General features: G+C 34.4%; 1 protein-coding gene and 1 pseudogene across 2 annotated transcripts; both read right to left on the bottom strand.

The window, feature by feature from the left end:
- Positions 1-441: 441 nt before the first annotated feature.
- Positions 442-15,939, bottom strand: LOC123897374 (F-box/kelch-repeat protein At3g23880-like). 2 transcript variants are annotated; one of them, XM_045947976.1, is made up of 2 exons: positions 14,788-15,939; positions 442-1,016 (listed from the first exon to the last, which is right to left on the bottom strand). In XM_045947976.1, the coding sequence occupies exons 1-2, from the start codon at positions 15,821-15,823 to the stop codon at positions 781-783; spliced, it is 1,272 nt and encodes a 423-aa protein (XP_045803932.1). In that variant the 5' UTR covers positions 15,824-15,939; the 3' UTR covers positions 442-780. The 2 variants fall into 2 exon arrangements, with proteins under 2 accessions (XP_045803932.1, XP_045803931.1); XM_045947975.1 differs by lacking the exon at positions 442-1,016 and having other exon boundaries at positions 14,282-15,939.
- On the bottom strand, positions 7,592-9,056 carry LOC123897375 (annotated as a pseudogene).
- Positions 15,940-17,240: the final 1,301 nt, after the last annotated feature.

Raw genomic sequence — 17,240 nt, 5'->3', positions numbered from 1 at the left:
GAAGGTAGAAGAAACTCCGTTCCTTGACTTCTAAGACAATACTTATATGGACTCATAATTATCATTTTCATTTACATTTGCTAAAATGTTGTAGGAAGTACTAAAAATTATCAGATTTCACTAATTAAGATTTCACAGGATGAAAAGCTATTTGTCATATCTACCTATTCTCAAAGAGCTTGCTTAATAACTAATGAAGTAGCATACATTACACACCTAGAAAGTGACATTAGAAGGTTATATCCATCCAATGCAGTTGATTCTTAATATTGGTCATCGCAGAGGTAGAACAAGACCTTAGTAGTGACAAAAAAATACAAACAAAAACAGAACACACATTTCAAAGAAAACAAAATGCTTAAGGGAGGAGATTAACATATAATATATTCCACCAAGAATATGGATATAATATTAAGGAGATTAACAAACACCAGGGAAGCCTTTTGGCACAAGAATATCAATCTATGAAGCTAGTGTAGCCGTCAGCAAAAAATTTAACAAACATACAAGTTTTTTTTTTTAACTGCATCAAACATACAAGTGATTGTGCATAACACTTAGAAAACCAAATCACTGACCATAAAATGAAAGGCACAATAAAAGAACTATGCTGCAAATTCCATTGACCAATAATTAAACAATAAACCAATAAGTGACCAGTATACATAAAATACATAACACAAATGTAAATCAACGATTTAACATACAAGTTGCAATTAGGGAGTTGAAGAATCCAGTAGACAAGTAGCATAACATAACTTCTAACATACATATCACCATTTAAAAACATGGTGATATCAAACTTTCATGGTAGACTGTTGTACCTGTCACACCATTGGTGTTTCGAATATTGAGATCCTTAAAAGTACTGTCTCTGGAATTATAAACAAACAATTCTGACTCAATCTGCAGTAGCACTTGATCATCCTCAGAAACATAAAGTGGATAAACATAAGGAAAAGAATCAAGATCTCTTATGTCAGGAACACGGAATAATTTGATCCAAGATTCTTTATTTCCATACTCCTTCATAAGCCAAATATCTGTAAATAAATTATGATGTTCTCGCTCTGATTGTTCATATATATTTATATTAATTACATAAAAATATATTAAAATGAAGAGTATAGATTAAATTACACAAATATAATTTTAAAAGTGTTACACTCTATTAATCTATCGATCTAGTTTACATCCAACTATTAGAATTTAATTACTATGTGACCTAGTAAACTGAAAAGATATTTTCTCATTATTCGATTAGAAACTTCCTAGTAGTTGCTATAGATCAATATAAAGCAAAATCCTTTTCATTCACACGAGCATGTCCAATAAATTAAGAATACTCTAATGAAAAAATATCACCACAAAATGAACTTGTACATTTGAGAAAAAGACAAATGCTTCATCAATAACCCAATTGGACCACACTAAAATTTTATTCGTCCACATGTTATGTTTAATTACTAGTTTCTATAAGTAAGAAAAATCGGGTCAACAAGTAACATAGTAAGAGGAAAATTATGATCCTTGATAGTATTTTTTAAGAGCATGCATATGCATATGCATATGGGTTGCAAGCAACTTGCAACGCTTTTTTCACCTACCATAATTAATGGATTAAACTTTGTTCTATAAATTGAAGGAAATATTGGAGCAAATGTATTCACACAACACAAGACAAGAGAAAAAATTAAACTTAGAAAGTAATTCATATACATACACTATGGCTTTTAAAACAGTAACTGACTCACTAATTGTCTTAGTTCTAACCCACTTGGGTTGATGCATTGGTATTGGCTTGGGATCCGGGAGTGTGCTCCTCTTGAGGTCCGAGTTTCGATTCTCTCTGGCGCCAATTTGGGGGCTAATTTAGCTTCTTCAAAAAAAAAATTGTCTTAGTTCTTGTGATGGCAATATTCAATGGCCATGTTGAGGGGAAGGACAGCTTTATATATCCGTGCCCTTCCTGGAATTATCAGTGCTTCGTTCTCCACGACCGTGTCGCTTGTGCTTTGTTTTTTCAATTATGTCCTTACACTCAAGCAGCAGCTGGTCCAGGACAGAATTAATCCTCCAACCGTTCATAAATCCTCTACTCCATGATGCATGCATGTCTTTTGTTGGTAATATATATTATATAGTGTGAAAGGATCAATTATTATTAAATTATATATTGATAAATAACTTAGGCCTCGATGGTTAGGTCTTAATTGGTTTTTAAATTTGTGTGTGTTAATTTGTTGGTTAATTCCAATATATATTGTGTGTATTATATTATGGGAATGGATTCTCTCAAGTGTGATTTACACTTGAGAGAATAAAGTGTAATCTGACACCATCTAAATTCATTTTCTCTAAATTTTTATATGTTTCTCTCTCTTGTACCGATACATATCATTGTTATATGCATGATATGATATTGTTTTAAATAAATTTCGTTTTTTATATATTCTGAACAAATTATCTTATGAATCATATGTGTACGTGATATTCACTTTCCTGTTTTCTATATTGTAGGATTTAGTCTAGAATTAATCATGATGGTGGTATATAATAATTTGGAAAATTCTAGCGTGAAGTAAGAAAACTGGCTTTTTTGGTGAATTTGCCACCGTAACCAACCGTGAACTTAGTCAAATTTCACATAAAATTATCATGTATCATCTATTAATATTGCAAATAAGTCCCTCATATATTAAAGTTTAAATTATTTATCCCTTTCAATATATTGTTTTTTAACTTACAATTTTATAATTATAATTGTTACAATAATTTTATTTTTGAGTAAATAATAAATCTAATTTAAAATGGTTTACATGAGAAACATATTTCTTCTTCTTCTTCCATTCCTATTAAAAAAAAAAAAAATCACTTCTTCTTCCATTATAATCCAACAAATTTGGGTTTACAAATAAAATTAAAAAATTTCTTCATCCTCCTCCTTGCCTTCAGCATCATCAACAACAAAACAAATACTGGATTCCAAGACAATACTTATAATATGGACTTAGAATTATCATTTTCATTTACATTTGGTAAAATGTTGTAAGCAGTACTAAAAATTATGAGATTTCACTAATTAAGATTTTACAGGATGAACAAGAGCTTGCTGAATAACCAATGAGGTAGCATACATACACACCTAGAAAGTGACATTAGAAGGTTATACCCATCCAGCGCAGTTGATTCTTAATATCGGTCATTGGCAGAGGTAGAACAAGAGCTTAGTAGTGGGAAAAAATACAAATAAAAACATAACACACATTTTAAAGAAAGCAAAATGCTTAAGGGGGGGGTAAACATATAATATATTCCATCGAGAATATCGGTATAATATAAAGCAATATTTCAGACTTCACAAACACAAGGGAAGTCTTTTTCTTGACCCTCCCTGCATCTACTTCTTCCTAAAAATGAAACTCATATTAATGAAATAGCATTCAAATTTTATCTTAATGAAATAGCATTCAAATTTTATCTCACGGAAAATCCCAGGTCTCGAGTAACATAAACAATTGGTATCCAATATTAATGTTTAAGTCCTATTTATTGGTATCCAAAATTAAAAGTGTGGTCTTCGCAGCTAAGAAAAAGGTATAACTATTGTATTTAACAAAAGGAAATGAATTTGATTTTAAGAGTTACGACTAAAATCAAATAAATTTACACATCAAACATTCAAACTGTATGAGAAGAATGATGTACATGTATGTATGGAGGAACTAATAGCTGAAAATACAATGAAAAAAGAAAGAACGACGACAAAAGAAATATGATTGTTAATGAAAAACCATTTGCAGATAGGATGAGGCAACAAACTATAGATTGTTTAGACTTGCGCATTTTAGTAAAGATTCGTGACAGGTAATTCCCTCTTCAACCAAAATACATAACTTAATTTTCAGGGACCAGGAGCACTTTCCAAATCAAGAGGGTAGAAGAAACTCCGTTCCTTCCAAATAAGAAGGTAGAAGAAACTCCGTTCCTTGACTTCTAAGACAATACTTATATGGACTCATAATTATCATTTTCATTTACATTTGCTGTTGGATATGCCTTGAAATCTCAGTTACAAGAAGTCAGAAAAATCTTTGTTGAATCTTTATTGCATCTTTGATGTTTTGAAGATTTTTTGGGAAAAAATATATTTTTTGGAAGACACTCTGACTTGGATTTGTTTTATTTTAAAACAGATTTGTTACTAATTTTTTGGCATATATTTTTCTATAAATAGGGAGTGCTTTATTCATAGAAAAATTGAGAGAGAGAGAGGAAAAAAGAGTAGAGATGTAGAGGCAAAGATTAGGGTTTGCCACCACATAAGGGCTAGGGTTTTAGAGAGGAAAAAGAGTTTTCTCTTGGTACAACTCTAGGGTGGGCGAACTATCTTTGTGGTACACCTTGGGAAACACTTATCAAATTGAGTCTCTTGGCCACGGGAAGAGATTCGGGTTTTGGGTAGAATTAGGATTAATTCTTGTAACTCAATTGAGAATTTCTTTGTAAAGTTACTCTTTGATATAGTGGAACGGAGGGGCTGCTCTCTCCCCCAGACTAGGTCATTATTGGACCGAACTGGGTAAACAAACATTGTGTTCTTTCTTCTCCTTTATCTTTTTTATCGGTGTTGTTATTATTATTGCTTATTCCGCTTAATTATTTGGTTGCCGTTCTATTGCTCCACACATCAAGTTCTTTTATTGATGTGATTTTTAAGACGAATTCACAACAATTGGCGCCCACCGTGGGGCAATCGGAACAATTTGAAGTGAGCACCATGGGTTTTAAGTCGGATATCGAGGGACTTTCCGAAAACAATTTGGAATTGTTGAAAGTGAAGATGGAAGCAATTTTAATGTTCGGGATGATGGATAAAACATGGAGTGTTGTTATCCGGTGCCTCGAAGATAACAAGTTAATGGAGATGGCGAAGACGGTCGGCCTGGAGAGGCGGTGGTAATAATACTCGGGTTACTTCTGAAACAACAACTTTATTATGTGGAGGTGCTAGTGGAAGTTAGGAATCGTTGGAGTGTTGAGTCATCGACGTTGGATGCTCCAATCACATGTGGTCAAAGAATGAATACTTTGAGACTCTAGAGCTAGTTGAAGGTGGAGTTGTTCATCTTGAAAACGGGAAAGCTTGAAGTTTCAAGGTATGGGTTCAGTTTGTCTTACGAAGTTTGACAATCGTGAGTTTCTTTACACGCTGTGAGGTATGTTTCTGAACTTAGATGCAAAGATAGTTGGTCATGCATCTATAACTAGTGGTGATTCTCATAATGTAGTTGAGTTGTGGGACTTCGGGTGGACCTGTTAGTGACATGTGTTTAGTTGGACTAGTGAACAAGGTTTACTAGGTGTTGAACTGAACTGGAATTGTTGGAGACTAACAATAGCTTGAAGTATGTTTCAGAGGAGTTGAATAGGTCTTGCGTGTTACAAGGTGGAGATCATGGTGGGTATACTTTGGTGGAAACTCAGTTTGAGGTGGAGTCTTCCAATAGTGGTAGACAGTCAACATTAGCTCTTGGCTATCTAATCGTAGATATGGAGGAGAGTGGTATTGTTGAACCAAAGGGGATGACCATGGAGACCTTGTGGATTATGTTTCAATTGTGGCTGAAGAAGTGCAAGACCTTGAGAGGATCTTCAGGGAGGCAATTGAAAGCAACAGGTGATCAGACTTGGTAACTTGTGAGACTGCTGGAGGTAGTTGGATACAAGGAGAGTTTGATGTTGCAGCTTGTGGAACCATCTAAAATTCCAAGGTTGGTTTGGAGCCAAGCAAAACTTCGAAAGTACGGAAGGCATTCCGGGGTCGAAGAGTGGTGAAGGCTTGTAGGGCTATCGCAAAAATCCATGGATAGTCGGAGGCAAGCGATTCTTCAGGAGGACGGAAAAGGCACAATCCGGGGGCTGAAGAGGGATGGTGGAGCTTGTTGAGCTATCTAAAATTCCGATGATAGTTGGGAGCAAGCGTTTCTTCAGGGAGGTACGGACTTGACCAGTTCGGAGTCTGAAGAGGGTGCGGTGAATCTTGTGGGGCTACCTAAAATCCTATGGTAGTGGGATGCAAGATCTTCATGAGAGCGGAAGGCATTCCGAGGATGAAGAGGGAGGTACAATCCGGTGATCTTGAATAGAAGATTCAAGATGGAGAGAGCAGCACGGTGGTTGATGGGATCACCATCGATTTGAAGGCAAGGTGGAGAATTGTTGGATATGCCTTGAAATCTCAGTTACAAGAAGTCAGAAAAATCTTTGTTGAATCTTTATTGCATCTTTGATGTTTTGAAGATTTTTTGGGAAAAAATATATTTTTTGGAAGACACTCTGACTTGGATTTGTTTTATTTTAAAACAGATTTGTTACTAATTTTTTGGCATATATTTTTCTATAAATAGGGAGTGCTTTATTCATAGAAAAATTGAGAGAGAGAGAGGAAAAAAGAGTAGAGATGTAGAGGCAAAGATTAGGGTTTGCCACCACATAAGGGCTAGGGTTTTAGAGAGGAAAAAGAGTTTTCTCTTGGTACAACTCTAGGGTGGGCGAACTATCTTTGTGGTACACCTTGGGAAACACTTATCAAATTGAGTCTCTTGGCCACGGGAAGAGATTCGGGTTTTGGGTAGAATTAGGATTAATTCTTGTAACTCAATTGAGAATTTCTTTGTAAAGTTACTCTTTGATATAGTGGAACGGAGGGGCTGCTCTCTCCCCCAGACTAGGTCATTATTGGACCGAACTGGGTAAACAAACATTGTGTTCTTTCTTCTCCTTTATCTTTTTTATCGGTGTTGTTATTATTATTGCTTATTCCGCTTAATTATTTGGTTGCCGTTCTATTGCTCCACACATCAAGTTCTTTTATTGATGTGATTTTTAAGACGAATTCACAACATTTGCTAAAATGTTGTAGGAAGTACTAAAAATTATCAGATTTCACTAATTAAGATTTCACAGGATGAAAAGCTATTTGTCATATCTACCTATTCTCAAAGAGCTTGCTTAATAACTAATGAAGTAGCATACATTACACACCTAGAAAGTGACATTAGAAGGTTATATCCATCCAATGCAGTTGATTCTTAATATTGGTCATCGCAGAGGTAGAACAAGACCTTAGTAGTGACAAAAAAATACAAACAAAAACAGAACACACATTTCAAAGAAAACAAAATGCTTAAGGGAGGAGATTAACATATAATATATTCCACCAAGAATATGGATATAATATTAAGGAGATTAACAAACACCAGGGAAGCCTTTTTCCTGACCCCTCCCTGGGATGGTGGAAGAAGGATGCAAAAGTTTCTAGAATCACGATTCTTTGCCTTTTGGCACAAGAATATCAATCTATGAAGCTAGTGTAGCCGTCAGCAAAAAATTTAACAAGCATACAAGTTTTTTTTTTTTAACTGCATCAAACATACAAGTGATTGTGCATAACACTTAGAAAACCAAATCACTGACCATAAAATGAAAGGCACAATAAAAGAACTATGCTGCAAATTCCATTGACCAATAATTAAACAATAAACCAATAAGTGACCGACCAGTATACATAAAATACATAACACAAATGTAAATCAACGATTTAACATACAAGTTGCAATTAGGGAGTTGAAGAATCCAGTAGACAAATTCTTGATACACAAGTAGCATAACATAACTTCTAACATACATATCACCATTTAAAAACATGGTGATATCAAACTTTCATGGTAGACTGTTGTACCTGTCACACCATTGGTGTTTCGAATATTGAGATCCTTAAAAGTACCGTCTCTGGAATTATAAACAAACAATTCTGACTCAATCTGCAGTAGCACTTGATCATCCTCAGAAACATAAAGTGGATAAACATAAGGAAAAGAATCAAGATCTCTTATGTCAGGAACACGGAATAATTTGATCCAAGATTCTTTATTTCCATACTCCTTCATAAGCCAAATATCTGTAAACGTATCACTACTACGAGAAAATAAGCACAAGCAATCCCTCAACACTCCTATTCTTGAATAATTGTTTCCTTCAGAATTAGGCTGCACAATCTCTAGATAAGATTCAGTCTCTAAATCAAGAGAAATAATAGTTTTCAACGAAGAAGTCCGATCTCTATATGTCAACCAATTAATAGTTCCACAAACAAATTTTCCTGACGAATCTTCAAAGAAGGAACGAGAAGGGAAATCTTGAATCCTTCTCCAAGAATTGGTACCTAAAGTATGAACCTTTACTATAATTTTCATAACCCTGTTACCATTAATAACAAATTCATGTATATAAAAAGCAACAACCTTGTAACTGTCACTGGAATGATCATAGCCAAAGGAAAAATCAAGCATGTGAGATGAGCTATCTCAAAAGAGGGCAATTTGGTAAATTTCCTAATGGAAGGGTTCCACAAAAAAACGAAACTGTAATCTAGGATACAGAGAATGCCGCGACAAGAGCCAACTATGGGATCAAAACGGTATCGATTCATTAGAGGGTACTCTAGCTGCATGGCGGTCGTGGTTACTTCTGTGAAGACAGATGAGAGAGGGTAAGACATGTGGATGAACTCGTACGGTACGGAACTAGCGAAAGCTGAGATCAGGTGATGATGCTTTGTGGTCATGTGAAGGTGTTTTTTGGCAAATTTGGGATCGGAGATTAGAGATTTCCAGGATTTGCATACGCATTGGAATTGGATGAGGGATTTCACCGGAAGTTTGGAGAGAATTTCTACAATAAGCTCGAATGGAAGAGTGGGAAGTGGTGGGGGTGTGTGAAGGGAATCTCTCGAGGAAGATTGTAATGTTAGGGTTACGATGGAGTGGTAGGTAGATGATGGTGGTTTTAGGGTTCCGGTGAAGGAGGATGATGGTGGTGTTAGGGTTCCGTTGGAGGAGGAGTTCAAACACCGCTTCTTGGTGGAGGTTGTATCCTCCATCAGTGAATTCGACGAAGCGGCGTCATTTGGTTCACCGATGTCGCTACTTGGCGCCATTCCTTTGTGCTTGTGGCTAGTAACATCACTTCATCTTCTTTTTAATTAATTTTTTGAAATTTTTGTATGTGTGACTAAATTAAATTATTTAGGTTTGTGCCTAAGTAAGTATATCTCATAAATAGTAAGTTTTTTTCATAGAATTTTTATATAAATGTCGAAAGTCAACTCATTAAAAATTGTAGTCTTTAATTTTTTGAATAATTTTTTTTTTTAAATGGAATGTTTAAAGAATGTCTCGCGAGTACTCGTTAGCAAGATCTTAATATTAATACTATATATAGCATATAAGCTATAGTATATACTTTTGAGACAAATTACCTTTTAAGATTATTATCTGAATGAGCTTAAAGTTACCTACAATGAATCACAAACACTCTTTTGAACTAGGTACGCGTATTTCAGTGTCAGACGAACGTCGGTGTCTGATATTGATGCTTATTGTATTGAATTATATCATATTTTTAAATTGCTATCAATGTCGAGGTATCAGTTTCTATGTCGTGTTTAATTTTCTTGCTTCATAGATGATTAGTCATGTGAGTAGAAGATGTAATGGATCAGCCCAACCCATAGCCGTATCTATTTCTGTTTGATTGGATTTTAGATTTTAAATACTATTTTATGGGGGAGGTCCATCCTTGATAATTTTATGACACCTATAGAAATCATTCATACTATGATGAGGAAGCAGAGAGGTCGGATAGGTGACTGGCACTCAAGATAGACATAAGCAAGGCATGTGATAGAGTTGACTGGAGTTTCCTTCAAAGCATGCTCACAGAACTCGGGTTTGATGATAAATGGGTAAAGTGGGTGATGATGTGCGTTAGTTTGGTTAATTATTCGGTTCTTATGAACTTTGAGAAGGTTGAACCTATTATGCTAAGGATGGGATTACGGCAAGGTGACCCTCAGTGACCTTGCTTGTTTCTGTTGATAGTTGAAGGGTTGTCTACTCTTATTCACAAGGCAGTCGCTAGTGGAGATATTCACGGAGTCAAAGTGTGTCGAGGGGCACCGGCGGTGTCTCATTTGTTGTTTGCCGACAATTGTTTTCTTTTTTGTAGTGCTTCTGTTAATGAAGTGCAACATCTCCTTCGTATTCTTATAGACTTTGAGAGGGCATCGGGGCGACAAGTCAATCTAACAAAGTATGAAGTTTTTATTAGTAATAACATCAGCATTGAAACGAAGGAAGACTTAGCAAATATTCTTGGTGTACGACATGCTTTAGGTTACGGAACTTATCTCGGTCTACCATCTATGGTGGGGAGAATTAAGAAATTAAGCTACATTCAATTTCATTAAGGGCCGTAGTTTGAAGAAAACAGACTCTTGGAGGGGTAGAGCTTTGTCTAAAGCGGGTAAGGAAATAATGATTAAATTGACTCTTCAACCAATACCTTCATATTTTATGAGTATTTATCTTATTCCTTACACCATTGTTGATGATATAGAGAGGATGCTTAATGCGCGGGTAAGTGATTTGGTGGTGCATGGGGCGAGAGCTTGGGATGTGAACAAAATTAACACGTTATTTTCTAGTCCTGTGGCTGAATCTATAATATCAATTCCTTTATTTCCACAAGAGCATGAGGATACGGTCCGGTTATCATGTCGGTATGAATACAATATATTGGTGGGTGTGGAGCAGTTTCATATTAATAAGGAGTGGAATCGAATTTGGCACGCTAAAGTCCATCCGAAGGTTCCGAACCTTATGTGGCGTATCTGTAGGAACTGTTTACCGACACGACAAAAGCTCCAGGAGCAACATGTTCCTTGTGTAGGAAACTGTTCTTTTTGTGCAGACCAAATTGAAGATGATTGGCATATTCTCCTGACCTGTTCTGTTAGTATAACATGTTGGGAAGATTCTGGTTTGCTTCCGATGATGCAGCGATGCATGAATAATGCTGCAAAGATGGCTAATGTTTTGTTTGGAATTTGGATTGGAGAGGAGGCGGAGGTAGGTGTTGTGTCATTATGTTGTTGTGGAGCATATGGAATAATAGATGTTGAACCTATAGCTTACTTCACACTTTCTTGTGTAACAAGCAATTTGTATCTGCCTTTAGTTTCCTGGTATACAGTTACTATTGTGTGACATATATAGGTTAGCTCTTACTCTAAGAGTTAGTTAGAGTTATTTCCACATATAAATAACTCACTGTATCACTACCTTCTTCAACAATTAATAACAAAAGATAGTTTTCTTCATTTCTCTCTTGAATATGAGTTCTATTTCTCTGTTTTCATCCATCATGATCAATAATTGCATGAATAGAAACAACAATATATGGAACCAAAGAATGCAAGACCCACTGATATATGTAATTTGGCAGAACAGTATCTTCAAGAATGGAGGAATGCGCAAGAGTATAGACAAAGAGGACAGCAATGCAGCAACCTTATCAGCACCAGTTTGTGTATGTGGGCAATGTGGACGCAAGCTTCGACCGAGTCCGCCGTATAACTTCCTTTGGCTGCTGTTTTCGTGATTCACACAGGGAAGGTTTGTGGCAGCATATACTGATTGGTACCCAGCTGTTATGAAGATTCACGAAGGTGAAGCTTATACCTTATGGGAAGCAATGCAATGGATAAGCCAATTAAACCTTCGTGAAGTTCTTTTCCAAAGTGATTCACAACTGGTTTACTACTGCTATCAACTTTAGGAGCAGGGGAGGGTCTGAATATATGTTATTATTTCTAATATTTGACGTCGGTTGATTGAGTCTAGTACTAGTAGTGTTAACTTTGATGTTAAGTTTATTAGGCCGCAAGCGAATATGGCAGCTCATTTTATCTAGCTAAGGTGGTCATCTCCTATGCTAATCGCCATTGATTATGTTCCTCGTTGTATTATACGTTATTTGAATTTAAATGAATTGAGTTTATATTGATAAAGAAAAACTACTATTCTATAAATTGATTTTGAAAAATGTGTCTAAGAAAAATTAAAATAAAATTTGTTTGGTAATCCTATTTTTAAAAATTTTGAAGATGGAAAACTTAAAAACATTATTGAAATGTAATTTTCAAATGAAGCAAATGTTTATAGATCATCTGAAATGAATAGTACTAAAATATCAAATCAAATAAATGATAAATATTGTGTGAGATGGGTATGTAGTTCAACTAATTTTTAAGCTAAGGATCGAAGGAGTTTTTTTTCTTTTTTTTTTACTAAAAGGGTTAAAGGAGTCAATAAATTAGAGTCGGGATTTAAATCCCGATTAAGGTGAAAAATACTAACAATACCTATTAATTACTAACTTTGTTCTGTTTCAAAAAAATAAAAGAATAAATATTGGATATTCTGTTTTTTTTTTTTCTAGGTTTAATCCCTTATCTTTATTCATAAAAAAAAAGTTTAATTTAAAATTGAAAACTATTTTTGTAAATGTAAGAGAAAATTGGGAACCAAAAATAAAATTACATAATTTTTTTTTTTTTGTCCTAGACAAAGACATAAGCATCACTGAAACTTACACACACAAATGTAAGGTCCCGGGTTCAAACCCGTATGAAAGTGTCTGGCTTGACAATATTGATATTTACCAATTAAGACTTTTTACCAATTTAATTTAATTTTCAAGTTTTTTTGTTTTTAAAACAGCATTATAGAATCTTCTAAATAACCCCTTGATGGAATTCTGTAACCATAAAACTAAACATGTATCCAATCCTAAAAGAAATAGGATCCAAATCTTATGTAACAGAAAATCTCAGGTTTTAAGTAAATAAACTTATAATAGAATGTGTTTTCAAGTAGTGATCCCAACTCAGCAATTAACATTTAAGTCCTATATGCATCCAAAACTAAAAGTTTAATCTTTGCAGGCAAGAAACAGGTATAATAACTATTGTATCTACCACAAGGAAATGAAATTGACTTTTTCATGTATGACTAAAATCATATAAGGGCTCGTTTGGCCCAGCTTTTTTTAGAGCTTATGCAAATAATTTATGCAATTTTTATGTATTATTATAAGTTTGTCAATGTAGTTTATGATAAAATAACTTATAAAATTACAATTTTCACTAGTGTGAACTTATAAAATAGCATAAAACCTAATTTATATTGCATAAGCTGTTTGCATAAGCTCTAAAAAAAGCTGGGTCAAACAAACCCTTAAACATCAAACTGTTAGAGAAGAAAGATGTATTGGAGGAGTAATAAGGAGACCAAGGATAGCTGAAAATACAATGAAAAGTGAGAGAGCAAGAACCAAAGAAACATGTCTGTCATTGAGCCACCATCAGCAGATAGAATAAGTCAACAAACAATAGATTGTTTAGACTTTGGGCATTTCAGTAAATTCCTTCTAAAACTATTAGTTAAAATAATACTTATTATTAAATTTAAAAGAGCCATAACAGTTATCTCTTCACAACTCCCTCAATAACAAAAATATACCTTATATTTTCAGGGACCAAAGAGTAATTTCCAAATCAGGAGACTACTTAGAAGTGCAGCTATATTTTGAGGGGAAAGCTACAATACAACAAGTGGGAATCAACTTGAATAAACTCTATACAAGCTTAGCCTCAACAAACTCAAGTTGCCCAGAGATTTAAGGAATCGAGCTAACAGAACTAAAAAAGAACAAATTTTTCAAGCAAATCAGCTACCCTACCATTAATTCAAATAGTCATGAGTCAACACAATTTACAGAAACCATAAACCTAGTTCCTATTTTCTATGATATCATACGATAAGTGTGAATATATGTTCATTTGAATGAAATTACAGTGCTGAAAAGCGCCATTACAGTGTTGGCTATTGAACCTAGCACTTCCTCAGATAGGTTTCAAATTTGGAACAAAAGCGCCATGAAACCCAACCTAAACATGGTAAACAATGATAAAAATGTGAATAAACATTCATGGAATAAAATGACAGTTTCAGCAATTGAACCTAGTAGTTTCTACAATAGGGCTCACAATTGGGTCGAAAGCACTGTTATTGAAAAATAATTAAAAAAACAGAAACAAATCAGTGAGAGAAAGAGAGAAAACATATTTACTATTGGGATGGTGGAAGAATGATGCAGAAGATTCTAGAAACACGATTCCATGCTTTTTGGCATAAAAGTATCTATCTATAACTCCAGGTCAAAGAAACTTCACATTCCTTCAGACATCCCAGCGCCAACAACACCGTCTTCCACACACATTATGAAACAAGTGTAGCCGTCAGCCGAAATTTTAACAAACATACAAGTGATTGACCATATAATGAAATGCACAGTAAAAGAACTGACAAAAAAATCTAACAAACAAATATATTACACCAAATATTGCAATTTCTCATGCTGCAAATTCCATCGACCAGTAATTATACAATAAACCAAGAAGTAACCGGTAAACATAAAATACATTACACAAATGGAAATGAAAATAGAAGTTGCAATTACGAGTTGAAGAATCCAGTTGACAAATTCTTGATACACATAAGTGGCATAACATAGCATCTAACATACATATCATCATTTAAAAACACGGTGATATCAAACTTTCATGGTAGACTTGTGCACCTGCCAGTTTCACACCATTGGTGTTTTGAATATTGAGATCCTTAAAAGTATCATCTCTGGAATTATAAACAATCAATTTTGACTGAATATCCAGTGGCATTGAAACACCATCAGTATATTGCGACTTAATCTCCAGTAGCACTTGATCATCCTCAGAAACATAAAGTGCACAAACAGAAGGAAAATAACCAATATTTCTTATGTCAGGAACACGGAATAATTTGATCCAAGATTCTTTATTTCTATATTCCTTCATAAGCCAAATATCTGTAAACGTATCACTACTACGAGAAAATATGCATAAGCAATCCCTCAACACTCCTAATTTTAAAGAAGTCAAGGTGGTTTCGCCTCCATAATCAGGCTGCACAATCTCTTGATAAGATTCCATCTCCAAATCAAGAGAAATAATGATCCATGGAGGAGTCTGAATTTTAAGTGCTAACCAATTAATAGTTCCACAAACAAATTTTCCCAGCAACGAATCTTCGCGTACCAAACCAGAAGGGAAGTCTTGAATGGTTCTCCAAGAATTGGTACCTAAAGTATGAACCTTTACTAGAGGATTAAAAACCCTGTTACCATTAATAAAAACAATTGCATTGTACAACGAAACAACAACCTTATAACTGTCACTGGAATGATCATAGCCAAATGAAAATTGATAGTCATGCTCCGGACGTGGAGTCTCGTCCAAACAGGGCAATTTGGTAAATTTCCGAATGGAAGGGTTCCACAAAAGAACTGAACCGGGACCGATTGCAATGCAGAGAATGCCATGACAAGAGCCAACTATGTGATCAAAACGGTATCCACCATTTGTTAGAAGGTGCTCTAGTTGCATGGCGGTGGTGGTGACTTGTTTGAAGAGAGAGGTGAGAGGGTAATCATTGTAGCTGAACCCGTCCCGTTCCGAATTAGCCAAAGTTGTGATGAGGTGGTGATGATCCTTTGTCGACATGCGAAGGTGTTTTTTGGCAAATTGGCGATCGGAGATTAGAGATTTCCAGGATTTGTGGACGCATTGGAATTGCATCAGGGATTTCACCGGAAGTCTGCAGAGGATTTCTATGATGAGCTCGAATGGAAGATTGGGAAGTAGTGGTATGTGAAGGGAATCTTCCGGAGTATTTGAAGAGGAAGATGGTAATGTTAGGGTTCCGGCGGTGGAGGAGTTCAAACTCCGCTTCTTGGTGGCGGTTGTATCCTCCGTTAGTGGATCGGACGAAGTGACGTCACTTGGTTCATCGGCGTCGCTACTTGGCGGTGGCGCCATTCCTTCGTGAGTGTGGCTTGCTAGTAGAGTAGTGGAAAAGAACAAATGAAGAAATACAAGATATTATCTCAAATGTAAAGCTGTGTTTGGGGGTTTGAGTTTGCTAAGCTTCATTGTTGCCGATACATAATTTTAATGGTTAATATTTTAGTAGTTTATTATTTAAAATTATGAAGAAAAAAAATGATATTTTGATAGTATTCATCCAAACAAATCTAACAAGATTTGTATGCTAATATTTATCTTTAGATATTATTAAAAAAAAATACGGTCAAAGTAGCTTATATAAATAGTGCACATAGTTAAAATGTAACAATTATTTTTAGACGGGGTAGTATACAAAAAGAATACTTGAGTTTGGGATCAATTTTTCATTATTCTATGATTGTCCTTAATTTTTTATATGATTTTTTTATTATTTCATAATTGTCCTTAACTTTCTTTAACTACCTCTCTTTTTCTTTTATTTTTTTTAATGATTTTTTCATCTATACTATATATAAAGATAATACATGGGATTTGGTGTACACTTTTCATAATACCAACAATACCCATGCTTTTTTTAGTAGCAACAAAAATCTTTTATTAACAAACTCACATAACATAAAGCACATATTTTGTTTTAGCAGCAAAAATCTTTTATTAACAAATTGACCATAACATAAGACATATCTTTTTTCTTGTACATAAGTTAGATACAGGTAGGCGTGCGCTAGTAGAGGATAAAAAGTTGAGCAACCAAAACTTTTGAGACAAATTACTTTGAGATTACTAGTTTGATTAGCTTAGCTTTCATCAATGAAGCGCAAACACTTTTTAGATTAGACATATCTTGAGGTCGCATAATGGTGTCCAACATCGATACGATACTAACACTTACAATACTATATTGAATCATGTTATTTTCTTAATTATTATCGGTGTGTGAACGTGTCGATATCTATAACATGTTAGGTGTTTGTGCTTCAGAGTCATTTGCGTAGAAAATGTAATCATTTTTAAAATTTCTTTCTCTATACCTCTTAGGTGTTCAAATTCACTCTCTTGCATTCTAAATAACTTATAAAGTGTTTGAATTCTAAAATTTGAAGTAAATTCAGATCCATTTTCTCGACTCCAACTCTTTCGTGTTTCTCTTGAAAAATCCAGAAACTATATCTAAGAAAAATTAAAATAAAAAGTTGTTTGACAATTCTATTTTTTAAAACTGTTTTAAAGATGGAAAACTTAAAAATCTATTTGAAATGTAATTTTCAAATAAAGCAAATATCTATACATTATACGAAAAGAAAAGTATTAGAATATCAAATAAATAATGAATATTCTTTATTTTTTTCTAGGTTTGTTAAAGTAGATTCTTGAAGAAAAAAAGAAAAGTAAAGTCAATTATTAAGGAGAATAAAAAAGCCAATTATAT

The sequence above is a fragment of the Trifolium pratense genome, linkage group LG7 (genome assembly GCF_020283565.1).
Source record: "Trifolium pratense cultivar HEN17-A07 linkage group LG7, ARS_RC_1.1, whole genome shotgun sequence".
NCBI classification, from domain to species: Eukaryota; Viridiplantae; Streptophyta; class Magnoliopsida; order Fabales; family Fabaceae; genus Trifolium; species Trifolium pratense.
This window is presented reverse-complemented; position numbering and strand designations above follow the sequence as displayed.

Bases quoted from the DNA above. Each gene is read 5' to 3' on its own strand.
- LOC123897374 (XM_045947975.1), bottom strand. From the start codon at position 15,823: ATGGCGCCACCGCCAAGTAGCGACGCCGATGAACCAAGTGACGTCACT.